Raw genomic sequence first — 26951 nt, forward strand, 5'->3', positions numbered from 1 at the left:
CTGCGCAGGCGCAAGTCTCCTGCACCTGCGCAGTAAAGCGGACCCAACAGAGATCGGCTATTTTCGACTCTCTCCCTCAGAAGAGCCGCAATAGCACCCCCACTGGAGCCCAAAAGGGTAAATATTGCACAGGCTGTCGGATTTGTTGCCTGTGCGTTCAGGGGGCTGCAGCAAGACCGCCGTGGAACACAGGACGACGGGGGAAGCCTCGATAGGGTCCAGAGGCTTCCCCCTACGGAGGTGAGTATCCCCCAGGGGACCTTTTTTTCAGTACAGTTTTTCTTTAAAGCGGAACTGAAAACGGTTATTATACACCAATTTGTTAATTTCGGTATGTCCCTTTAATCCTCACATACCTCTGCACTGCGTAGTTTTATATTTGCAGGCTCTCCCGGTCCCGAAATCTGCCGGTTAAAATTCTCGACTTACAAGTCGATGTTACGCTGACAGGAAGAGCCTGTGCTTTTCTGCCTGTGTGACTTATGCAAATTGCGTCTGCCCGAGTTCTCCGCCCTTTCCCAGCCTTCCACGGCCCCTCCGTGCTCGTTCCTTCAGCTCATCGTGACCGCTGCTTTTGGTAACCAGAACGAGCCTGGACACAAGCAGGAGAAAGGTTCTTTGAACATGGTCACGCAGGTGTGACAGCGTGAGCCAGGACACACGCAGGGCATGACAGTGAGGCAGCCATGAGAGTGGGCAATTTTAAAAGAGCAAAGCAAAATACTTCAATGTAGGTAATATAGTCCTCTCATATCAGCAGCAAGTGAATGCGCAATGACCCAGAAGTACCACGGAAGCCTAGAAAAAATTAAAAATCCCATGATCACGGCGGCGGGGAGCAGCGAAAATTAAAGGACTGTGTAAAGAGAGAAAAGGAGAAGCTGGTGGTATGTTTTTTATTGATATGTCAAACAATATTTCAGTTCCGCTTTAAAGCGGAATATAACCCTGCATTTCAACTTTGCTCTAAAACATTATTAACAGCATATTATATGCAAAAAGCATTTTTTTTTTTTACTAGACCAGCATTGGAAGGGTTAAACACAGAGGTTTTAAGTTCCGTGCAGACGTTCAGATAGTTACATTCTATTTAGTTATATGTATATATTTAGAAATGTTACACACTCTTTGGCTGTCCTCCAACTCCTTCTCAGTGAGAGAGATGAGTCACATTCAACACTTAGATACATTTATGTAAACAAAATGTATCTAACTCAAGTTTGGATGCGTCTGCAGAAATCTCCAGGGACTTTAAAGCCCTGTGTAACCCTTCCAATGCTGGTCTAGTAAAAAAAAAATGCTGGTTGCATATAATATACTGTAAATAATGTTTTAGAGCAAAGTTGAAATGCAGGGTTATATTCCGCTTTAAGTTGTCCTGCAAAATGTCTTGATAAACTTTGGAATTCATTTTTACTTTGATGATAACAATCCGTCAAGGCCCTGATGCAGCAAAGCAGCCCCAAATCATGGTGCCCCCACCACCATACTTCACAGTTGGGATGAGGTTATGATGTTGGTGTGCTGTGCATCTTTTTCTTCACCCATAGGGGTTGGTTCACTATAACAAATAACGTGCCTTATCAGAGTTAACATGTCTTATCAGAGTAGCATAGCGAGTGCTATGAAATTATGCCTGCTAATTGGCAATGAAGAGCGCTCCACTCCACAGGGACGCCCTGAGCCCCTGCGGGTCCAATCACTTGACAGGAAACTTGACAGGCAGCCTATTGGGCCAATCAAAGTGCGGGATAATGTACTTTAAAGTGATTGGACTCGCAGGGGCTCAGGCCACGACGAGTGGAGCTCTCGTCATTGCCAATTAGCAGGCATAAGTTTGTAGCACTCACTATGCTACTCTGATAAGGCATGTTAACTCTGATAAGGCACGTTGTTTGTTATAGTGAATCAACCCCTATGACTTCACGTGTGACCACAGGCAACGGGGAGTTAACTTACCCAGAAGTCTTCGGGGACATCTGCATTCCATGTTCTATGGCTCACTTCCGCGCGTCCTTCTTCCGGCTTGAAAGAGGAATCACGGTAGTGAGTCATGCAACGCGGCTTTCATTATACCTATGACACGTAATGGAACACAGACGTTACCTAAGACTTCTGGGTAAGTTAACTCCCTGTTGCCTGTGGTCACACGTAAAGTCATTAAACTTCATTTGAATTCCGAATTCGAGTAGTAAACTACTCAAAAGCCCATCCCTGATAATGACACACATCACATAAGGACATAAGGTATTGACAGTTAATTCTGTGCTCCAATTCTGTTAAGAAATGTATTTTTTCCACTCCCAACAATCCTACTAGCACCTATAAACAAATAGCAAATGAAAGATTTGCGTGGGACAAAAACCTGATCAATGCATATATTTAAAACCACTTAGGGCCCGTTCAGACTGCACGCATTTCCAGCTGCGTTTTGGAAACGCGTGCAGGAGGCAGACACGCACGACATCAGACAGTGCATAGAGTGCACTGTCTGATGTTCACACTGCATGCGTTCCGGACCTGTGCGGTCCGGGAACGCATGCTGCACGCAGATTTTGTCAAAACACGCGGCTGTCCCATTCACTTTTCAGCCACGCAACGCACACAAACGCAGATGCCGTGCATTTGTACGCGTTGCGGTCCGCACGCATGGCCATCCGCATTTGTGATCTGAACGGGCCCTTAAGGACCAGGGGATTTTCCTGATTTTGGTGCTGCGTGGGCTCTCCAGCCCGCAGCACCGATCAGGATTGAGCCTGGGCGATCAGACTTCCCCCCCCTTTTTTCCCCACTAGGGGGATGTCCTGCTGGGGGGTCTGATCGCCGCCGGCTATCTGCGCTTTGCGGTGGGGCTCTTCAAAGCCCCCCTCCGCAGCGATTTCTGCCCTCTCTGCCCATACCTGCTTCTCCCGCAGGCTATGGGCTGCGCAGGATGAATATCCGTCCTGCGCCGGTAAGGATAGGCTTTAGCCGATCAGATGCCGGCGGTCCCCGGCCAATCAGAGGCCAGGGATCGTTGATCTCCTTTAAGGCGCTGCTGCGAGACACCCTCTGTGAACTGGCATGGAAAGGCCGCTCGAACGAGCGGCCGTTTCCATGCTATACCACTAACGACCTGCCGACGGCGATTGGTATTGATGACGCCAGGGCCATGCAGCGTCATCAACATCTGGCGGCAAACTTTTTTTTTCCTTTTTTTAAATTTAATTCAATACAATAACCTGTATTGATTATATATATATATATATATATATATATATATATATATATATATATATATATATATATATAGATATATAGATATAGATAGATAGATAGATAGATAACAGAAAAATAATTGAAAATTATTTGGAATTAATTGAACCACTTTTTGCACAAAAATCCTGGAGAAATTGAACGTGGGCGAGGTTACTGTGCACCTGAGATGGTTTACACTTATTTGCGGCTTCCTCCAGCCCCATAAGTACCATGGCCTCCTTCACTGTCCTCCTCAGCCCCTCTGTTAAACCACGATGACTCCCGGTAATCCGGGCAGACCTGGCCTTCTGCACATGTGCACCCCTTGTCGCGCCACCATCCCCTGTAGCATTCTGCACCTGCAGGCGCAGAATAATCCAGGGGACGGAAGTGCGGCAGGGTGTGTGTGTCCGAGCTGCACAATTGCAGAAGCCCTCAACTGGCGGCGACTGCCCAGATTGCCGGGAGTTGTACAGCTCGAACGGAGGGGCTGAAGAGGACGGCAAGGGGAAGCCACACTGCTTATGGGGCTGGAGGTAGCCCCGAGTAAGTATAAATTCGTGCTAGTGTACCATCTCTGGTACACTCTAAGGTCTGCAGATATTTTCAATTCATGTTTTCAGTCTTTCATGGAAAACCAAAATGCAGCTCTGTGACATTTGCATTCATCAATTTCTGTGAAAATGACTAGTTCTCCAGAAACATTTGTTTTTCTTCAAAATGTCATTTTTAATGTTGCTTATTTAAAATGCAAAACGTTAACCACATGAGGCTATGGGCTTCATTTTTATCTTTCACAGAAAAAACTCAAACAGTACTGTACCATGTTTGTCATCATTTAAACCAGGAAGTTCTGAAAACTTTTAACTAATTTAACTAATGCGAATGTGATTATATTGCAATGGTGCATTTACATCAGTGCATTTGCAGTGCAGTTCGATGCAATAACGCGAGGTGTGCAGTGCATTACTGGACTATGTGCGCGTTTACAGCACAATAAAGGGGCCCATACACTCAGCCGATTTTCTGGCCGACCGATCGATCCCGATCGATCGATTGATCGTTTGCAAATCGGTTGGCCAATCGACCGATCGATGGCCGATTTCGATGGATTTCTGTCGAACTGGCAGGTTGGAAAATTTGGGTCGATCTGATGAGATTGCTTATCAGTTTGCATTGGCCTTAAAGGGAAGGTTCAAGCAAAAAAAAAAAATGAGATTCACTTACCTGGGGCTTCTACCAGCCCCATGTAGCCATCCTGTGCCCTTGTAGTCACTCACTGCTGCTCCAGTCCCCCGCTGGCAGCTTTCTGACCTCGGAGGTCAGGGCCACATTGCATAAATTTTTACGCATTCCAGCTAGTGCAGGAACAAAAATGTACGCGTTTCACCACTAACGCGTAAAAATGTATGTGTTAATGTTCCTGCACTAGCGGGAATGTGTAAAAATGTACGCAATTTGGCCCTGACCTCCGAGGTCAGAAAGCTGCCAGCGGGGGACTGGAGCAGCAGTGAGTGACTACGAGGGCACAGGATGGCTGCATGGGGCTGGTAGAAGCCCCAGGTAAGTGAATCTCATTTTTTTTTTTTGCTTGGACCTTCCCTTTAATGGAAATCTGATGGCAAAAAAATGCCATCAGATCGAATTTCAATAGATTTCAAACTGAAATCTATTGGAATTCTATCCTGGTAAAAAATGTTCTAAAAACGCATCAGATAGATCATCAGATGCATTTCTTATCTATCTGCTGCCAATCTGACGAGTGTATGGGCACCTTAAGACTTTTCCTGTTTGACACAATCCTCAAGTGCAATACAATGCCCTAGTGTGAAAATAGCCGTATGCTGGGTACACACACAATGCAAGTTTGTGTCAGATCGACAGGTAACCTGACAAGAAGTTGCATCATGTGTACACGTCCAAACTGCTCCAATCGATAATGAAACTTTTCTGATAACAGCTTCTCAAAATCAATCACTTTATCAATCGGAAGCTGATCAGACATGTTGGAAATAATCTGTTAGAGCCTGTCGATCGGACTGTTGTATTGTGTGTACTCAGAATTAGAGATTCAAAGAGTAAACTGTCAACCCAATGTATAGGCCTTTTCAAACTACTGTATGTCCTGATGTATTGAATAAAATACACACAGCTTATATACAGTACATCTGAATATCAGGAGGTACACTGATTTTTGCCAATACACAGTAAATAAGTATAATTAAGAAAGATGCATTACAACATAGCCTGTTTATATTATACTCAGATTTATTTAATGCAAATTAAACAAATACACTTAATGTATTCCTTTTACTCTTAATCATGACCAAGGCTTTGCTTTTCTTCTTAAATCTATATTGGCCATTTTCTATATCTACAATTTTTCCTTCCATATGAGATATACGGTACCTACTAAAATTCTTATTAAGAATCAGTGTGAACATTTGACATTTACTTTCCTTGTCCTTGCCCTGTATTTTGTTACAACAATCTTCAAGACATTAGCAAGTCCCTGTTTAACCATTTCCGTACCAGCAGTCTCTGCTCCTTAAGGACCAGAGACTGCTAGTACAGTAAAACGCTGCCTCCCGACAAATCGCCACAATAATCCGCCGCTGCCGCAGGTCCCTCACTCTGCCGTCCCTATGACGGCAGAGCGCTGTGTGCTGGTCAGGAGCCACCTTCATTGGCTCCTGACCCTGTCAATCAATGTAAGCAAATGGGATTGGTTTACAGCAGCGGTCCTCAAACTAAGGCCCGCGCTCCGAATGCAGCCCGCCGTTGCTTTTTCACTGACCCCCAAAACACAAAATGTGTAACTTATAGATGTGGCCCTCTGCATCTTTAAATGTCGCGCCCCGCATATAGTATAGCAGTGCTGGCCCCACCCATGCACATACTGTAGAAGCCAGCAAGCAGTCATTCGCTGGCTTCCAATCCAATTCAGCTTAAGGTGACACTGCTGTCTCCTCCGGGCATGATTGGGGGAATCAATACCTAGACTCAATGTAACGTTTTTCACATACATTTTATGTATATTCCGGCACTCCAGCAGTCTGAAGTATGTTGACCCGGCCTTTGACCGAAAAAGTTTGGGTCCTCTGGTTTACAGTGATGACAGGGCCAGGAGCCAATGCGAAGTCAAATGTTATATTGTGATCGTTATTCCCCAAGTGTTCCCCAACTTGCAAATTTTTTCATCCTCCACTCATCTTTTTCCTTCATACCACCATCAATATTTTTATGCTTTTAACTCCTTTCCACAACTCCACAACCTATCCTCCTGCTCTTTACTAAGTCATGGGGTTATTTGCATGAATCTTTAACCGGATACAAATTTCCAAGGCAAAGCAATCTTTGGATTCTTTCTATACCTCAGTTTTCTGTTTCTGTCATTCAATTGCGGTACTTATATACGCATTTGTCTGTGAACAATATTCTTGAGTAGATACTGGATTCATAAACACAGTAGACTTCAAAGTGACAGGTGTAGAGAAATCACTGTCAGGGATCAAAGCTTTGGTGTCCCCACTCACCGGACAATGCGGCCTAGATGGGCCCATGTAAGCCTCTGAGGTATTGGCCACCTCACAGCCAATCAAACAGATCTCCGTCTGACGTGTGTAGATCAGGCACCTTGACTTCCCGATGCTGTTAATCCAATCTCTAATTATAGTGAGCTTGCAGCACCCAAAAAATGAAAACCGGGTCTTATCGCGTAAAAATATCAATTTTATTCAAATAAAAATCTTTATCACCTCATACATTGCACTATAGTGCCTTAGTGTGAGTATAAGCATGTATTTAAAAAACAGATAGAACAGCGGTATAAAAATAAGTCCTGGGCTGGGCATGACGGGATATAATGCAGTACGGATGTTACCTATAACTGCCCCGCAGTTGAAGTATGGCCATGCCAGCAAAGTCGTGTGTATCGACGTTCCGCGTCCGGTGACGTCACACGCTAGCACGTAGCTCCGCCCAACGCGTTTCGTTGCTAAGCAACTCATCAGGGGCTACGGAGCGGAGGGCGCGATGTATATTTATACCTGCCTGTCAGTCCCAGCTGCAGACTTTAACATGCAAATTGAGAGAGAAATAAAAATACATAAAATAGCACGAATTATAAATCCATAGGAGTCAGATTTACAGATTGCAATAGAAGAAATAGGAGTATAGCAGTTTTACAAATACTAGCTCCAGACATTATGAGAACTGGTTTCACTGTTTCCCCCCAATGGACATGCAGAAGAGTTAGATCCATCAAACCATACAGGATTACATATATAATAACGGACCTGGGACCCACCACCAAACCACCCACATGTTGGCAATATTTTAATAAAAGCAGATCCTCGCCAGCATCTCCATAGGAGCAATCAATTACAGATACACAGTATCATCAATTCTGATTCTACAAGAAAGACTAAACACTCATATAAGGCAAGGTTCCTACACGATTTAGACAAAGTATGATAAACTAGGCCCTGGGAGATCCAATCTATTATTAATTTGGAGGCTAAATGATTTAGTCTGTACTGATATAACAGTTGAGGTCTATGTCGATGTTAAGGCCCTTAGGCTGTAAAGTACCCATGTTGAAAATCCATTTGGTTTCAAGCTTGGAAACCTCCCTGGTTTTGTGGCAACCCCTCCACCCCAGAACCAGTTTTTTCTAAACCACACATTCTGGCTTCACCTGCACAGGAATTATGCTGGAGGGAGAAGTGTCTGGAAACACTATGCTGTTGGAATCCTTTATTAATTTTATATATATATGTTCCCCTAATCGCTCACACAGGGCTCTAGTCATTCGTCCAATATATTGAAGCCCACATTTCCACCATAACAGGTACACAGCGTGGGTGGATCGACAAGTTATGAATTGTTTAATATGGTATGACCTCCCATTAGAAAATGAGTTAACCGATTGGACCCTAACTGTTAAACCTTCCTTACAAGCTCTGCAGGATCTGTATGGACAGAAGCCAGGACTCTGCCAAGGATTCCTTACAAATTTAGGGGGATTAACACAGCTTGGTGCCAAATAATCTTCAAGATTACGTGCCCTAGTGTATACAAACTTGGGCTTATCTGGTAAATGCACACCGAAAGTTGGGTCCTGTTTCAATAAATTCCAGTGTTTCCTCACCACAGATTCAAATTGTCTGTACTGTTTACTAAACCCTGTTAAGAAACTGAAGTCCATTCCCTGAGATGGCCTTGATCTGGGAGCAAGAGTAGCTTGGCTAACCAGATTGGCCACTAATAAACGTTGACGTGCTATAGTATCAGGGTCATAACCCTTTTCCTCAAATCTATTAGCTATCCTTAAGGATTGCTGTTGATAGTCAGCATCTTTAGAGCAGTTGAGCTTCAGATGGAGAAATTGACCGTTTGGTACTCCATCTATCCACTTAGGATGGTAACAACTTGTTGTAGGGATGTATCCATTCCTGTCCGTGCTCTTAAAATGGGTACGGGTCCATAGTTCAGAACCTTCCTTATGAATCTCAGGATCCAGGAAGACTACACAGTCCCAACTACTAGGCGCTGTTAATTCAATGGTCGGATTATTTTGATTCAAAAAGGATATATAACTATTAAATCCATCCTGTGATCCCTCCCAGAAAATTAAAAGATAGTCAATAAATCTAGCCCATTTGCTCACCTGTCTAGACTCATCTCTCCAGCATTTCTTCTTCCCATACTGCCATAAAAATATTGGCAAAACTAGGTGCATAGCCAGCGCCTATTGCGCAACCCCATATTTGTACATAAAAAGAGCCATCATGCCAAAAGTAATTATAGGTTAATGCAAATTCTAGTAAAGCCAGAATAAATGAACATTGTTCTTCTTGAAAATCAGTCTTTGATAAATATTTTCCCACTGCTTGCAGTCCGTGATTATGGGGTATGATGCTTTTATTAAAATATTGGCAACATGTGGGTGGTTTGGTGGTGGGTTCCAGGTCCGTTATTATATATGTAAGCCTGTATGGCTTGATGGATCTAACTCTCCTGCATGTCCATTGGGGGTAGCAGTGACACCAGTTCTCATAATGTCTGGAGCTAATATTTATAAAACTGCTATTCTCCTATTTCTTATATTGCAATCTATAAATCTGACTCCTATGGATTTATAATTAGTGCTATTGTATGTATTTTTATTTTGCTCTCAATTAGTATGTTAAAGTCTGCAGCTGGGGCTGACAGGCGGGTATAAATATACATCGCGCCGTCTGCTCTGTAGCCCCTGATGAGTTGCTTAGCAACGAAACACGTTGGGCGGAGCGACGTACTAGCGTGACGTCACCGGACGCGGAATGTCGATACACACGACTTTGGAACTTCATAGCGGTTTATCCCGGTGGTTCGACTAGTGAATAACAGCGTGGCCATACTTCAACTGTTATAGGTAACATCCATACTGCATTATATTCCGTCAGGCCCAGCCCAGGACTTATTGTGTATATCGCTGTTCTATCTGTTTTTTAAATACACGCTCATACTCACACTAAGGCACTATAGTGCAATGTGATAAAATAATAAATAATAATGTAATCTGATATAGTGATAAAGATTTTTTTATGAATAAAATTTATATTTTTACGCGTTGAGAGCCTTTTTTTAATTTTTTGGGTGCTGCAAGCTCACTATAATTGGAGATTGGATTAACAGCATCGGGAGCAAGGTGCCTGGTCTACACACGTCAGACGGAGATCTGTTCGATTAGCTGTGAGGTGGCCAATACCTCAGAGTCTTACACGGGCCCATCTAGGCCGCATCGCCCGGTGAGTGGGGACACGAAGGGTGGGCTTTGATCCCTGATAGTGATTACTCTACACCTGCCACTTTGAAGTCTACTGTGTTTATGAATCCAGTATCTATATGGCACCAGCTTATGTTATGGACTTTCACAAAATCATTTCAATTTGATATATGTGTATGCAGCGCTTTTAAACCCATACTTTTTTATTGACTGTTGGCTTTGCACATAGCAGGGTAGTGCTCTACAGTTGTGATTGTATTTCTGATAGCTGATTTTAATAGGTTGAGCGTTAGTCTAATTATTGTTATTTTAATATTCTTGAGTAGCTACCCTCCCAATGAACTAAACTCTTTGCATTTCAAGAAATGCATGAAAGATTATTTTGTTAAGATGAGCAGTGCATATCTTTGTTTATTGTTTTTAGGGACATGATCTTGGGAGATCACTTACTGCACCATGCTTGTGTTTACTGTAATATATAACTTGTCAGAAGAAGAATATTTGCACGTTCCTAAAGCAGACCTGCAAGTTTAAAAAAGTTAGACACCTACCCAAGAGGAGAGAAGCCTCTAGTTAATTGGCAGTAGCAGGAAAGCAGATAGTAGATGCGCTCATAATCGGAGGGGAGCGCAGCTACAAGAACATATTTGACAACCTTGTCAGTTATGTTCTGACCCTGCACAGAAACCGTGGGCTCTGAGATGGATCAGGGAGTCTCTGAAGTATCCAGAGGCTTCCCTTGGTGAGTATCAGACTTTTTTTCCTTTGGAAGTTACAGGTTTCCTTTAACAGAAACATAAGAACAGTTTTTTATTCGTGTCCTATGGTTACCTTTTGTGGGAGTGTCTGTCTGTCACTAGAAATAAGTTTCTGTTCTAGGACACCCATTACACAAATCAGTTGGTGAATAAGTAGGTAAGGGTATGAAGGGGTGGCAGAACATGACAACCAAGCACCAATACACCCACCCTCCCCCTACCCCATGGAGGATGATCTTCCAACTCAGAATTCAAGACGTACCCTTTAAGTTACTATATAAGAAAGAAGTACCCCTTACTTGAAGAAATGCTAAGAGGGAGAGAACATAGCCACCAAAAATCCCTGCAAAATGGCATGTCTGAATAGGTGGGGGCCAGCACTGGGATAAGAAGAACTGCCATGCAAGTGGCCAGAAGCCACCATGGCCCAAAAGATTTAGGACACACCGAACAACAGACGGCCATCAGGACAATACAAAATCATAATACAACTAATATAAAATCAAAAAGTAATGCCATAATCAAAGATACATATAAACATATACAGGTAGTCCCCCACGTACGAACGCCCGACTTACGAATGACCCGCCGATACGAATGGCATGGATTCTCTGTTTCCATGGGAACAAGCCAAAACAATTTTATTCAAATTGGACTTGTAGTTTCTGAGAAAATCGATTTAAAAAAAAAAATCTAAGAAAAAATGACTTTTAAACTTGTATAAACAGGTACAAAGGGCAGAGGTGACACAGAGGGGGGCACTGGAGGCACAGAGGAGGTACAGGGGACAGAGATAGCACAATGTTCCGGCTTGAGAACAGATTCAGGTTAAGAACGAACCTATAGTCCCCATCTCGTTCGTTAACCGAGCACTACTTGTAATTAGTACCAATAACATAATAACATACATGAGTAAATAATCCTAAACTAGTCCTGGTAGCTCAGTGAGCTGCATATTAAGTTTTATAATAAATCTGAGCAACAGGATTTATATTGCACAGGGAGAATGGTGGAACCTACTCCCCAAGAATAAAAAGGTATCATAACTGAGAATTCCCCATGAGAAAATTGACTAGTCCAAAACCGATCAGATCTGCCACTACCTATTAAGTGACAGCGACATAGAAAAGTAATTTATGGAGCATTTTAATGTGGGAAACAATGTATATTCTATGTATATATGAGAGTTGTCAGAAAAGTAACAGCAGTTTTCAATAAATCAGTTAAATAAGACATTTTGCTCATTTTATTTTAGACACACTGGAGGAGTTTCACTAAATTGTGATAATCAGAATAATGTAACATCTTACCGCATGATAGTAATGCATTGCATGTGATGCAATACCATTGTGCAAACATAGTTCAATACAATCTGACAATTTTTCCTAAAGGCAACAATCTATCCAACTATCTTCCAAACTTGTCTGTTGGAAGATAAGTTGTGTGTGTGTGTGTGTACAGCTGACAAACAACCAGATGACCAACTGATAACAGGTTGTTTGCCAGATCCAACCGGAGGATCAATCTGACCAACTATCATGGAGGTTGGAATGTGTGTACAAGTCTTTTGAGCAACTTTGTTGTTTCTGAATGCAGACACGTTGTGCGGTTTCTCATTTAGCTTGCCTGCATAGTATTTATGCGAGTTGGTTGGCTTGTGTGTACAAACTTATCATGTAGACAACTTGTTATACGGTTTGTCATGCATTAAGTTGGACGTGTGAATGAGCCTGTAGCCATTCGTATCAATTAACTTCTGAGTGTAGTGAAAGTTTGATTATTAACCCTTCAAGTAACTATAAAACATTAATTTGTGGTGTTTAACATTTTAGACCACAGATACAACTGGAGTTTCATACCACTTTAAGAAGAGAGATAATGACCTTGATGCTATCACATCTGTACATGTATTCAGCTTAGTCAATTTTTGACTTAGGTTTGCTATAAAATGACTGTATATAACTTAACTACTTATTTTTACAGTGTTCATTTTTAAAAATTATGTAACGTTTGCCCCTTAAATTTACCAGAGATACTGGCATCTTTACTGCTGGCAGTAGTGAATCACTGTGGAATGTTTGCTCCCCCTCTGAAGTGAGCATCACATGGTCTCCTGGACTTCCCTTGGGGAGAAGGTAGGACTCCACGGTGGAGTCTGACTGCATCTCTGTATCATTTTGGCCGTGATATGTATGTAACTAACAGAAGGCTAGAGGCGGATCGTTCAGAACGGGGGATCGTTCAGAAACAGCCTTATCAGTCCGCCGACAGACTGTACACACGCTGCACTGTCTGCTGAAAACCCGCCCAGCGGGAGGTGCCGACGGACCCGTCGTTGCCTTCCGTCAGACGTGTGTACGAGCCTTTAGGTTTAAAGAGAAACCGTAACCAAGAATTGAACTTCATCCAAATCAGTAGCTGATACCCCCTTTCCCATGAGAAATGTTCTCCTTTCTTAAACGGATCATCAGGGGAGTCTGTATGGCTAATATTGTGGTGAAACCCCTCCCACAGTGTGATGTCAAGACCATGGTACTGACAGTTTCCTGTCTGTGAACCTCATTGCATTGTGGGAAATAGCGATTTACAGCTGTTTCCAACTGCCAAAAAAAGCAAGAAGCTTCTCCTTCCACTGACATCACCTGCCAGCAGTAAAAATGTCACCATGTGATAAATGTCAGAATGTAAATCAGGAGAGGAAATATTTCACAATGGGCAAACACTGACTAAATCATTTATACATAATTATTGTAAAAATGAAGCACTGTTTTATTACATTATTTTCACTGGAGTTCCTCTTTGATTACCTTGTGAAGGCACGAGGGTAGCATCTTTAAATCCTCAGTTGGTTTGAGCCCTTCTCTAATTATGGAAAACAGAGACTCTCGAAGTTGTTTCTGACTCCTGTTCTCAGGACTGACATCTGAGGCTGGTGTGGTCTGTTCATTCACACATCCCACAAAATAATTTTCTTCAGAAAAATTCATATCGACAGCAGTTGAAAGACCTGCATATTGAATATTTATCAAACAGTAAATACAGTGCATATAGCCAGTATATCCAGCGAGATTTTACTTAGCTGAAACAAAAAAAGACTTCAATGTGTGAATTATGATTTATACTCATAACTAATTATAAAAGGTGATTACAGTATTTACTGATTAACCATACAGAGGTTAAAATACTACATACATTTTTTTCAAATCATTTTATAGGAACACACATACACTTACTAAATACTAAACCAGACATTTCATTAACCACTTCAGCCTACAGTGTTGTTTCATCTTATGCATCGGAGCAACTTTCACCTCCCATTCATTTGCCAATAACTTTATCACTACTTATCACACTGAAGTGATCTATATCCTGCTTTTTCAGCCACCTTTTAGGCTTTCTTTTGGTGGTACATTTTGCTAAGAATTATTTTATTCTAAATCCATTTTAACAGGAAGATTAAGGAAGAAATGGAAAAAAAATCATTATTTCTCAGTTTTTGGCCATTATAGTTTGAAATGAAAACATGCTACCATAATAAAAACCCATGTATTTTATTTGTCTATTTGTCCTGGTTATTACACCATTTAAATTATGTCCCTATCACAATGTATGGCACGGACATTTTATTTGGAAATAAAGGTACTTTTTCTCTTTTTTTTGCATCCATCACTTACTACAAGGCCATAATTAAAAAAAATAACAGTAATACACCTTACTACATACATATTAGAAAAGTTGAATCCCTATGGTAGCTATTTTTTATTTTATTATTACTTTTTTTTTTTTTTTTTTTCCAAAAAAAAATGTTAGTGTAGCTATTGGGGAGTGTGAGAAGTAAGGGACTATTTTTAACAGTAAAAAAAAAAAATATCTAGAAATTTTTATTTCCAGATGTAATTTTTACTATTTGGCCACAAGATGCCCTCGGAGCTTACTTATGCACGCGTAGTACTACTACGCAGGCGAAAGCATGGATGGGGCAGAAAGGAGCCGTCTTGTTGACGGTGTCGGTCTTTCATACCGAGACTTAGATCATTGATCTCTGGGATAACATTCATTGATCTCTGGGATAACAGAAGGCGGCGGGAGCTCGCGATCGCGTGTCCGGCTCAGCGGCAGCAGGGCAGGCTATCTGGATGGATATATCTGTAAGTGGTTAATTAAGTGCAACTTTGCCCACCCCTTGAAGGTTTCACATTTACTGGTAAGCTATAAGTAGTCTAGACAGATAGACCTTGTAACCTAAAATTAAAAGGAGCTATGGCAAGAAGCAGACAATGCAGTAGCTGTACTCTACATATTATTAGCACATTGAGACACCAGAGAGAGATGAAGAACAGGATCAGCCAGAGCACGACAGGAGGAGTTGTTAGGCTGCATGCATTTAAGAGGCATGGCTAAGCAGGGAGTTAGCAAATAATGGCTTATTCAGTATGTATGTGTCCTTCAAGTAATTTGGATGGGAATAGGAGAAGTGACACAGGGTGGTAACGGAACAGAAGACAGCCTTCCTGTCCTACGCCGGTCCTCCACGATCCTCCGAGCTAGTTTCATTACCACCAACTTGTAGGTCGATGGCATCTGCGCCTGCGCCCTGGGACACGAGTATCTTTCTTTACATTTCCGCCCACAATAGCGTCCTATTAGTGCAGGGAATTATTGCAGGCGGGAACGCGAAGAGAGAGACGTGGGGCGCACAGGCGCAGATGCCGTTGACTTACAAGTTGGCAGTAACAAAACTAGCTGGCAGTGGGAGAACGGAGGATCACGGAGGACCAGCGTGGGACAGGAAGGCTGCAAGGGAATGGCAAGAGCCCCAGGTAAGTGAAACATTGATTTTGTTTAGTCTTTAGTTCTGCTTTAAGTAGTGGTGTCACAAACAGATGTCAAAAATAGTATGTACAGGTTTACCCCTACATTGCATACCCCTACATGTTGAGGTTTGATGATAATAACATAGCAGCAGTGGAAGAGGTCTTGGAGGAAGGAATTACTCATACATCTGTGCCTGAGTGGTGGGGAACAACCCGGGAATAGTCCCAAGGCGCTTATAGACCATCTTATTGGTCTTTATTTGCGGTGAGTGACACGCAAAGAGTGATGGTGGTGGTCCACCCGTGTATGAGTAGCTGCAGAATTCTATAGTGATGGTTTTATATGAAGAGAAGCTACTTATAGAGACTTTTACTGTTGCAAATATTGCATACTTCAATGCCTATGAATTTGTAACTGTTATCACTGTATTGCTCATCGCTTAATGTTTTTGGTGTACTCTCTATGACATCTACCTAACTGTGAGCACCACCTCGAGTCTTGTTTTTTCATTTATAGAGGAGGCAAACTGGTGTGGGTCTGCAGACTTTTATTTGCACTTGTATGCCGAGAGCGCTATCCTCTTGTGGATTAGTGTTTGTGTGTGCTTACTAGGGGGCTGCAACCTGCCCTGGTGGTCCCTTGATTACAGGGACCACCAGGGCTGGTGGTCCCTCGATCACTGGGACCACCAGGGCAGGAGGCAGCCTGTATAATACACATTGTATACATTACAAAGTGTATTATACACTTTGCATGCAGCGATCGAGGGGTTAACAACCCGCCGGCGCTTCTAAACAGCTGGCGGGTTGACGTTGCAGGTGGACGGATGCGATCCCCGGCTAATTAGTCCCCAGGTGCCACCACCAATTGGCGTTATGTGGTCCTGGGGGGTGCCACTTTGCCGCCGCCAATTGGCTGTGGGCGGTCGGCAAGTGGTTAAGGAGAGAGTTCCACAGTTAAGATTTCAATCTTTAAAGGGGAACTTCAGCCTAAACAAACACACTGTCATTAAGTTACATTAGTTATGTTAATTAGAATAGATAGATAATATAATCTCTTACCCATCCCGTTTTAAAAGAACAGGCAAATGTTTATGATAAATGGGGGCTGCCATCTTTGTCATGGGGGCAGCCATCTTTTTGGTTGAAAGGAGGTGACAGGGAGCAGGAGACACAGTTCCAACTGTCCTGTGTCCTGATCACCCCTCCCAGCTGCGCACCCTAGGTGGCTTCAAATGTCAAATTCAAAATGTAAAAAAAAAAAAAAAAAAAAAAAAAAAAAAATTCCACCAAAACAGCAGAACGAGAACAACAACATCAGAAATCCCATCATGCTTTGCACAGCATTAGGGGAAAAATTCCCGGGCTGTTTTTTTCTGTGCAGATACAAATGAGGCTTGTATAAGAGAAACAAAAGTTCTGATGCTGTGAAACCGTTAAAGAAACACCAGGCCTTTCCAGTGCTGCCGAGTCAATTTTTAGTCTGGAGGTTCACTTTAAGGCCTCGTCTCCACTAGTGCGGAGTGCGTCTCGCAGACGCACGCCGCACTGAGCGGGTGGGTGGGATCGCAGGCGAATCCCATGAGCCGTGCCATGCACGGCTATGGGATTCGCAGCCTCCGCGGCGAATTCTGCGGGGGGTTCCGGCCGAATCGCACCCGCAAGCGATTCCGCCGCGGCCCCGTCATCCCCTATGGCAGAGTTTCCCCGTGCGAATCATGTGCGGGGAAACTCTGCAGAATCGCCGGCGGAATCGCGGTAGTGGAAAGGGGCCCTAAAATAACTGCAGAATTCTAAAGTTGGAGACAAGGACCCATATGCAATTAACTTTTTCTCCTGAGTCTTCTCCAAGGTGATATTTTTACAACTTGTCATACAATGCTTTTTAAGCCACCAGCAAAAAAGAAAATATATGTCTACCTGCATGAATCAGGAAGTAGAAACAGTGAAGATTTATTTCAGGATTTGTATTAACTGCAAAAAAATAAATGTTTTTTGTTTATACTAATCGATGTGCAGTGATACGTTTTCCCTTGCCTTATTATCACCAGCATGATCTTAGTGAATTGAGGCTATTTGTGGGTGTATTGTCACTGTATATATGTATATAGCACCTCTTAGAAGTTGCAGGCTAGTGACATTTACCTAATGGATTTACTAATTATGTCCCCCAAGCCCCCCGACACCTAACTAAACTCCCGGATCGCCGCCGGCAATTTATTACCCCTCCGCGATCCTGCAGGGAGCCACAGCTTCGACGATCGGACATGACGTCATGCGCAGTCCCAATCCTCCCCATAGCGAAGCCTGGAGCTGATTGGGAGGCTGCGCCATCGCGGGATCCCTGGGGGGGGTACGTATTATGGCGGCGATCGGTGGGGACCGGAGGGACTTGGGGGACATAATTAGCTAGTGAAGTGCTAGCTGAAGCATATAGAGCAACTTTTTAAAAAAAAAAACCTCCAGGGGCCATGCGATCCCCTGCGGCGGCTAGCCCGAACGTAGCTCTAAGTGGTCCATAACCAAATTTCTAACCACTTCAGCCCTCAGGATTGTTGTCACCTTCTGGATGCAAGCAATTTTCATATTTCAGCTCTCCTCCCATTCATTTGCCAAATTTTTTTATCACTTTTTATCACACCTAAATGATGTATATCTTGGCTGGTTTTTTTTTGTTTGTTTGTTTTTTTGCAGGACAAATTAGGCTTCTTGTAAGTGACTTTTTTTTTAGTAATTTTTTTTATTTTATATACATTTTAAAGGGAAAAAAAACATGAAAAAAAATCCACTAGTTTTAAAATAAACTATGCTACCACAGATAAAACTCACACATTTTATTTGCTTACTTGTCCTAGTTATCATTACCATTTAAACTATTTTCCTAGTGCAATGTATGGGGACAATATATTATTTGAAAATAAGGGTGTATTTTTTGTGTGTGTTGTGTTTTTTTTTCTCATCGTACATTAGCAATAATTACAAGCCCTTATTTGCAAAAATCACAGTAATATACCCTAATGGCATACATCTTTAAAAACCTGAGTCCCTAAGGGTAACAATTTTTGTATTCTAGTTTAAATTCTGTTACTTTGTTTTCTTTTTACTAGCATTTATTTTGGTACAAAATACAAGAAAAAAAATTGTATTGCTTTTGATTCAGTTTGTCACTAAAAATAATTCACAATACATAGGTCTCAACCCTAAAACACCCGAAATATATTCTATGACTTATCACGGTTAAAATAAAATACTTGATATCTCATTTGATAGCTAGTTGGGCACCTAGTAGGCCATTAACTCCGACGTGTGTATGTGGCTTTTGTACAGTAGACAGCCTGGTGCTGTACTAAGGTAGTAAAGTGGAAAAGATGAATGTAATGTCCTCAAGAACACATATTTCCATCCACTGAATAAGAGCAGGCTACAAAACAATTGGACAAACAGCTTAACTTTTTCAAAATAAAAAAATTACCTGTGCTTTTTCCATTGTTTTTTATACTTCTGGTACTGCGTTTACCACACAAGCGTTTCCCTTTATTAACAGCATTCTCTCTGTTGGGGTGAGGATTGGTAGTTAAACTGTCCATTACTGTAAGATCATTGTCCTCACATCCCTTCTTACAACTAAGCTGACCGCACATCATGTTGCAGGCTTCATTATTATTATTGATACTATCCTGGGCATCTTTGATTTGAAATCTGGCTTCTTCTTTTCTCATCAAACAATGATCATCCTCATCATCATTTAGCTTGTTTTCATTTAGATCAGCCCGTAAAACATTTTTTTCTGTGTCAGCTTGAGCACAAATCTCCATTCCAACTTTTAAGTTGGTGTCCAAGGCTGTTTGCGGCATCTCTTCTTTATTCATTATGGTGACACAGACTGTCTCAGTCTCAAACCTTGAGAGAGAAAAAAAAAAAAAAAAAAAAAAAATAATATATATATATATATATATATATATATATATATATATATATATATATATATATATATATATATATATATATATATATATATATATATATATATGAATTTCAGAATACAACACTTTATTATAACCAGATAAAAATGATAATAGACATAAAAGTCATGTAGTGTAATTTATTTCCCCGTGATGCATTGCTGAGAACAGGAAATAAAGTAATAATTTTCCTAAGAGGACACGAGGCAGGAAAAAGAAAAAAAATGCAAGAGAAGACATGCAAAGTTTGCAATCTGAATGACGACTTAAAGCTAAAACAGACTATTTAAAATAGAGTACCTGCAGTTTTACTAGTGTACTTGGTATTAAATTCCAGTTCCCCAGATTTACATTCACTAGTACAGCTAGGATTTGAACCGAGCATAAAAACAAGGGCCTATGTAGACTAAAGTAAAACTACCTGCTTGTTACTGGATTAGTTAGCTGTGCATGCAATCTAAAAGAGCTTAAAACTGATATTTCCATTCAGTGCAAAAGTCGGTATAAGATATTGCAATGCAAGTAATGTTGTAATTAAATACGTTTTAAACGGAATCTAAAGTGAAAATATACTTATGATATAACAAATAGTATGTGTAGTCCAGCTAAGAAATAGAACATTAGCAGCAAAGTACAGAGTATCAAATTGTTTCCAGTACAGGAAAAGTTAAGAAACTTAAGTTTTCAGTATATGCAAAACAGCTACTCTGAGCTCACCAACCCAACTTGGGTCAGAGACAGTCCTATATCCTGAAGCGCTTATACATCAAAGAAACAGTGAGACACAGCTTCAGATAAGGTTTTCCTGCATGCGAGTTCAAAGGTTCATTAGTTCTGTTCTGTTTCATAGTTTAACCTCCCTGGCGGTAAGCCCGAGCTAAGCTCGGGCTATGCCGCGCCGGAGGATTTCTCAGGGCCTGCTCCCCTGTTTGCTATTGATGCCGGCGACGATCGCACTAGAGGGCCACATGCGCCCTCTAGTGGTGTTTCATGTAGCTACCACTCTGGTAGCTTTACATGAAACAAAAACAAAAAAATACAAAAAAAAAGGATTTTTGCCCATTTAAAAAAAAAAAAATTAACCGCCAAGGAGGTTAAAATGCAGCGTGTGGTTTGTAATTGATGCAGATGTATTAAAAAAATAAAAATAAAAAAAAGCATATAACGGAAAATAAAAATATACTTTTCTTTGCTACTATGTTCTATTATCTGAACTACACATACATTTCACTATATCATAACCTTTTTTTTGCTTCAGTGTCACTTCAACCTCCTGGGCGATAATCCCGAGCTGAGCTCGGGGTATGTCGCGCAGGAGGATTTCTCAGGCCCTGGTGGGCCGATTTGCATAATTTTTTTTTGTTACACGCAGCTAGCACTTTGCTAGCTGCGTGTAACTTCCGATCCGCCGCTACCCCCCGTGCCGCGCAGCCCCCCCCCCCCCCCCCAGACCCCTTGCCCAGCCTGGCCAATCAGTGCCAGGCAGCGCTGGGGGGTGGATCGGGACTCCCTATGACGTCAGTGACGTCATCGCGAGCGTCGCCATGGCGACGGGGAAGCCAAGCAGGAGATCCCGTTCTGAACGGAATCTCCTGCTTGCGCTGATCGCCGGAGGCGATAGGAGGGGGTGGGGGGATGCCGCTGCACAGCGGCTATCATGTAGCTAGCGCTAGGCTAGCTACAGGATTTAAAAAAAAAAAAAATTAAAAATTGCTGCGCCACCTCCTGGGCGATGTAATTGTATTTCCCAGAGGGTATCTCCATGGCTACAATTACTAGGTAATGCCTAATGATGTTGATCCAGGGATTTTATCTGATTGCCATCTGGAGTCGGGAAGGAATTTTTCCCTTTAGGGGCTAATTGGACCATGCCTTGTAAGGGTTTTTTCGCCTTCCTCTGGATCGGCAGGGATATGTGGGGGAGCGGGCTGGTGTTGTGCATTATACTGGTTGAGCTCGGTGGACGTATGTCTTTTTTCAACCAAAATAACTATGTAACTATGTTAATAACTTTCAACTTCAGTCTTCAGATGATATAACTTGCTAGAAACCATGGCAAAAGTATATTACTGATACCTAGAATTCCTGTTTGTCTAACTGGTTTTTAACAATGCACATAGCAGAAAGTAAAATTAATTGCTTCCTTCACACCCATACACAGTGTTCTCCCCAGGATTTTTTTCCAGCCGGGTGGCATGAAAAAGTATCCGGGTGGGGTGCGACAGGGCGAAGCAGGACCAGTGCAACTCTGGTTACAGCATAGAGGATGAGGAGATGAGCAGATGTACCTGCTAGGTACACACAATGCAATTTTCTAACAGATTTACTGTCAGATCGACTATTTGCAACATGTTCAATCTGATTTTCAATCGATTTTTGTTCACTTCTATGTGAAAAAGGGCAGAAATTTGATCAGAAATCAGATTGGACATGTTGGAAATAGCCGATCTGACAGTACATGTCAGAAAATTGCATCATGTGTACCTGGCATTAAGGAGAAATTGTTTCAGATTATGGTGTTCAGAAATGGTGCTCAGGTCCATTTAAAGCAGACCAGCACTCAGAACTTCCTCTCTCCTCTAGAAGATAAGCAACAACATAATAAACTTTAAAGAAAAACTATTTCATTGATACCGTCGATACAAATTCTACAATAAATCTGCACTGTTTCTACTTCCTGCTTTCAAGGAAACAGGCCTTGTTAACCTCCTGTGCTTTCAAATGAGTTTATCTTTCTGCCATGGCAGTCAGGTGACACAGAGGAGAAATAAAATTACAAATTGTGATTAGACAAGACAGGCTATACTCTCTAAATACATACAGGGTACATTTCACTATATTTTCCTTCTGTGCATGAGTCCACTTTGTTCCTGCAGTGTGATTGTTGAAGGGGGGGGGGGTGCACTACAGACAGGATGCAAGCTGGGGGGGGGGGGGAGAGAGACACAGCAGGAGAGAAGATTGCATTTTTTTTTAAACTTTCAGTTTGGGACTCGGGAGCACAGGTGAGACGAGTGCACAGGAGGCTGCCTCGGAAACACCCTGTCACTGTGCAAGCAGTGTACTGCTCTATCCTCTGTCCCCCGAACTGAACATAAACAAAAAAAAAAAGCAGAGCTCTGAAGTTATATCACCTCTCCTTCTCTGCGTAGCTGGATTAGACCAGCAGCTCTTTTTCTAAATACACCGGCATAGTTATCTGCTGTCTGGGGGGATGGAGAATTAATGAGCCGCTGGTGGCTGTCCCTGATTGCCAAACCCACAGTCTCATTTCATAACTCCTGCAGGCTGCTGACGAAGATGTGTGGCCGTGCTTCCTTGGCTGCCTCTCTTTTCATTGGCAAGAGAGGTGCCGACATAAAATAAAGCCTGTTACTTATTGGAGGGCGGGAGGGAGAGATTGAGCAGGAGCCTCTAGCTAGATGAAGCGCATGGTGCCGCCCCTTACAACTCGCCCAGCCAATCCCTGCTCCACCAGAAAGTGTGAGGTGACAGGCAGAGTAGCGCTCCTGCAGTGCACAGCATCAGCTTGCGCTATTGTGCGAGAGCTGGGAGCTGATTGCTAGCAGGCAATGGAGCGCTCTTGCCTGCAGTTTATTAAGCGCTGTTTTTTTTTTTTCTCGATAGGTGGGTGAATGACAACAGCCGGGCAGTTTAAAAACAGCCGGGCGGCCCGCCCACCTAATTGGCCCTGGTAGGGAACACTGCATACAGTTTACTAATTCACAATTAATAACACATTCATTCTACAGAGTGGAGCAATCCTTACATCTGTATGGTGCTGTCAAAGCACACACAATTGAAGTACCGTATATACTCGCATATAAGCCAAATTTTAAGCAATCAAAATGTGCTGAAAAGTTACCCCCTCGGCTTATATGCAAAGTCTCCTACTTAGCTGTGCCTGTGCCAGTGGAGAGGAGTGTGTAGACTGAACTGTCCCCGAGTGCAGAGTAGATTGGATAGGAGTGCAGTAGTGATGCCAGCGGATGACCTATTCGGTAAAGAGTTCAGGGCAAGACTCCCTAACACTGCAGGTTGACCTCTTAAGCGCGTCCCAGTAGATGCAGCGCTAGAGCACTTTGGGTCCGTCAGGAGAAAGCGCTATACAAATGTTTGGATTATTATGTAGGGTTGTATTTAGGGTTCTAGTGCACAAAGATGCAGCCCGGGCACTGTCCTCTTTAACTGCTTTTTATTTCCATGCATACAGCATTACAGCCAACAGAGAAAACAAATCCAGCATGATAATCGTGCTTCGCTGTGCTTCAGGTGGGTGAGGAAGAGGAGACTAGGGGAAGTTCGGACGGCACAACAGCCGTTTCGCGCTAGAGCAGCACTTGCTCATGTCCTGGGCAAATGGAGGCGCGTCAGAGCCTCCGAGATTAAACCTTGAGGCCCCGCCCAGAGCGCTCGCCGTTGGCTTATGGGCTGGAATTACTTGGGGGTGAAGGGAGAGGAATAAGGAAGTCACCTAAACGGTGATAATCAATGGGGACATGTGAAACCATAAATAACAAACAACATTGTTAGAGTTAACACAAACAAATAAGTGAATTTTGCACATGGGTGAATCAAAACTGTATAATTATATCACATATAACACTCCGTGAAATACATGCTGGGAAAAGTGCTGGCGCTGTTTGTTGTCATGGTAACCAATGCAAGGAACCCTTTCCATCATTAAAACTACTTCACATTATTCATCATACACCTAAAATAAATTGAAGTTTATTGTAAAAACACCCCTACACCTTTCATGTTTTGCAAAAGGGAAAACCAAATCCGGATGTATTCTTCCAGACGGTACCACACAATTTGGTCATACACAACCGACCCAAACCGTGATGCACTGGAATGAGACACCCAAAAACCAAAACAAGATTTACATCTAGGTGTATGCATCACTTTAGGTGAAAAGAGGGAAAGAGGGAAAGAGGGTGCGTTTCCCAAAGGGATGGGGTGCTAGTGCAATGCGGGAAAACTATAGAAACTGTAATTTATAAGCTAATTAAAAATTCAAGAGGTGGAGCGCGACGTGATGACGTAGGGGGCGCGCTCACGCATCTTCCGGCTCATGGAAGCTCTTCCGAGATTAGACATGCTGGTGGAAGGAAACGCCTAAAGCGGAGACAAGCTGGGATATGAAGGGTCGCAATAAGCGCAAGGGAGCACAGGAGATTATGTCGGAAAAGCAGAGGACACCCCAGCGCTCAGTTAAAGACCTCCTGGTTAGACCTGGACTTGAGGGGTCTGCCGGAGACATGGCAGAAAACACATGCATACAACGGCTCCGGCCACGTCACCCAAGACGCCTGTATCAAAGAAACCGGGGAGCCTGAACGATATTTGGAGACAGTTAAAAACTATGCCCACAAAACAGGATTTGGCAGAACAGACGGAGAGGATATTGTAGGCTACTAAGGCGGAAATTGATACACTCCGCTCGGATATCCAAGAGGCAAACTTAAGGATTGGAGCCATTGAGGCTAAGATGGCGGAGATGCAGGCGAAGATACAAGACCTATATAAGGAAAGAGAGCAACAGGCAGATATTAGCAGTGCTTTGCGATATCAGCTAGAAGATGCACAGAACAGGGTGAGGCAGAAGAATATAAGAATAAGAGGTTTACCGGAGACAGTAAAGCCAGAAGAACTAACACAGACAGTAGTAAAACTATTCAATAGGATATTGGATAGGCCGCCGGATCAATGCATTAAGATAGAGAGATGTCATCGAGCCCTGAGAGCAGTGCCCAAAACAGCAGAACCGCCAAGAGATGTAATCTGCCGGATGCATCACTTCCAGGAGAGGGAGGACATCATGGGAGCAGCTAGGCGACAGGAAAAAATCTGCTATGAAGACAGGGAGATACAACTCTATCAGGACTTGACACAGAGCACATTGCAGCAGAGGAGGGCGCTGCGACCTATCCTCCAAGCACTGAGAGCGGAGGGGATATCATACAAATGGGGGTTCCCGTTCAGCCTGGTAATCAGGAAGGACACTCGGACTTTTATACTGAGATCCCCTGCAGAGCTCCCAAGCCGGTTTCTCTTTCAGGGGATTAATACGATCGCAACTCCCGACTGGAACCCAATGGCGGATCTAGTGGATAGCGGACAACAAAATCGCAAGCATCAACGAAGCAAAGTGTGACTGTTTTTTCTAGCGTGAACAGTGCTGCTTGATCCTTTTGTTTTTCTTTTTCTTTTCTTGTTTGGTTTTTTTTTTTCTCTCCTCTCTCTTCTTTTTTTTCCCTGCTGTATTCCATACCGTTTTTTGCAGGAACCAGGTTTTTTTTTTATGACTGCATACCTCCGATAATGCAGAGAGAGAAGAACTTTTTGCTCACTTAGTGTATGGAGCTACTGGAGCAATGAGACACAGCGCAAAATCAAAGAGTGGTGTACAGCTACAAGGTGGGGGCGGGTCCTAAGCCCCAAAAGTAAAAATAAATAAAAGCAACAATGTACCTAAGCGCACTAATGGACAGTGGATGGCTATTCCTGCAGGTGCAGTGATGTCTCAACAAGACAGGTCAGCCGATATAGTGAGCATAAGGAGCAATACAGTACCTCTTCCAACCGTGTGTGTGGTGGATGGTACCTCTTTCTGTGCATAAATCTTGCTGTAATCCCGATATCCAGGGACAAGCTTGTGCTCTGCTCAGCGTGGATGGAAACTGACCACGTGATCTCCTGGTCAGCTGATACCCAGACTTCCTGTTCCTGGCTTCTCTGCACTCCACCAGTGGCTCCAATCCCAGTAGCAGTGAAGGCAAACAGCAGCACTTCCTGGTTGAGGGAAAATGAGCAGAAATAGTGTACACTGTGCGCTTAAAGAAGCCACGCAGGGGGTTATCACTTACTAGATAAGAGCTTGTTTATTTTCACATAAAAAAAATCTGCAGCCTCACTACCCGACTCGAGTTTCGGCATTATGCCTTCGTCAGGGGGTGAGGCTACTGGTGGAGTGCAGAGAAGCCAGGAACAGGAAGTCTGGGTATCAGCTGACCAGGAGATCACGTGGTCAGTTTCCATCCACGCTGAGCAGAGCACCAGCTTGTCCCTGGATATCGGGATTACAGCAAGATTTATGCACAGAAAGAGGAACCATCCGCCACACACACGGTTGGAACAGGTACTGTATTGCTCCTTATGCTCACTATATCGGCTGACCTGTCTTGTTGAGACATCACTGCACCTGCAGGAATAGCCATCCACTGTCCATTAGTGCGCTTAGGTACATTGTTGCTTTTATTCGTGTATGGAGGGTTGGGATTAATGACTATAACAGAGGAGAGGATGATGGAGAGAGGGGAAAGAGGAGAATCTTTTTTTTTTTTCCCTGGATTTGTTTTGTTGGCTAAGGGGTGCCAATATCTTTACCCCAGGGATTAATACG

At 42.9% G+C, this 26951-nt stretch overlaps 1 protein-coding gene across 1 annotated transcript in view; it reads right to left on the minus strand.

Moving 5' to 3' along the window:
- CNST (consortin, connexin sorting protein) overlaps positions 1-26951 on the minus strand; it is a 233628-nt gene that overhangs the window by 167327 nt on the left and 39350 nt on the right. The window contains exons 2-3 of the mRNA XM_068231951.1: positions 19054-19481; positions 13575-13774 (exon numbers count right to left, since the gene is read on the minus strand). Coding sequence (XP_068088052.1) covers positions 13575-13774; positions 19054-19450 — 597 coding nt within the window. The 5' untranslated portion in view covers positions 19451-19481. The remainder of the gene's footprint in view (positions 1-13574; positions 13775-19053; positions 19482-26951) is intronic.

Source organism: Hyperolius riggenbachi, chromosome 4 (assembly GCF_040937935.1).
Source record: "Hyperolius riggenbachi isolate aHypRig1 chromosome 4, aHypRig1.pri, whole genome shotgun sequence".
Lineage (NCBI taxonomy): Eukaryota > Metazoa > Chordata > Amphibia > Anura > Hyperoliidae > Hyperolius > Hyperolius riggenbachi.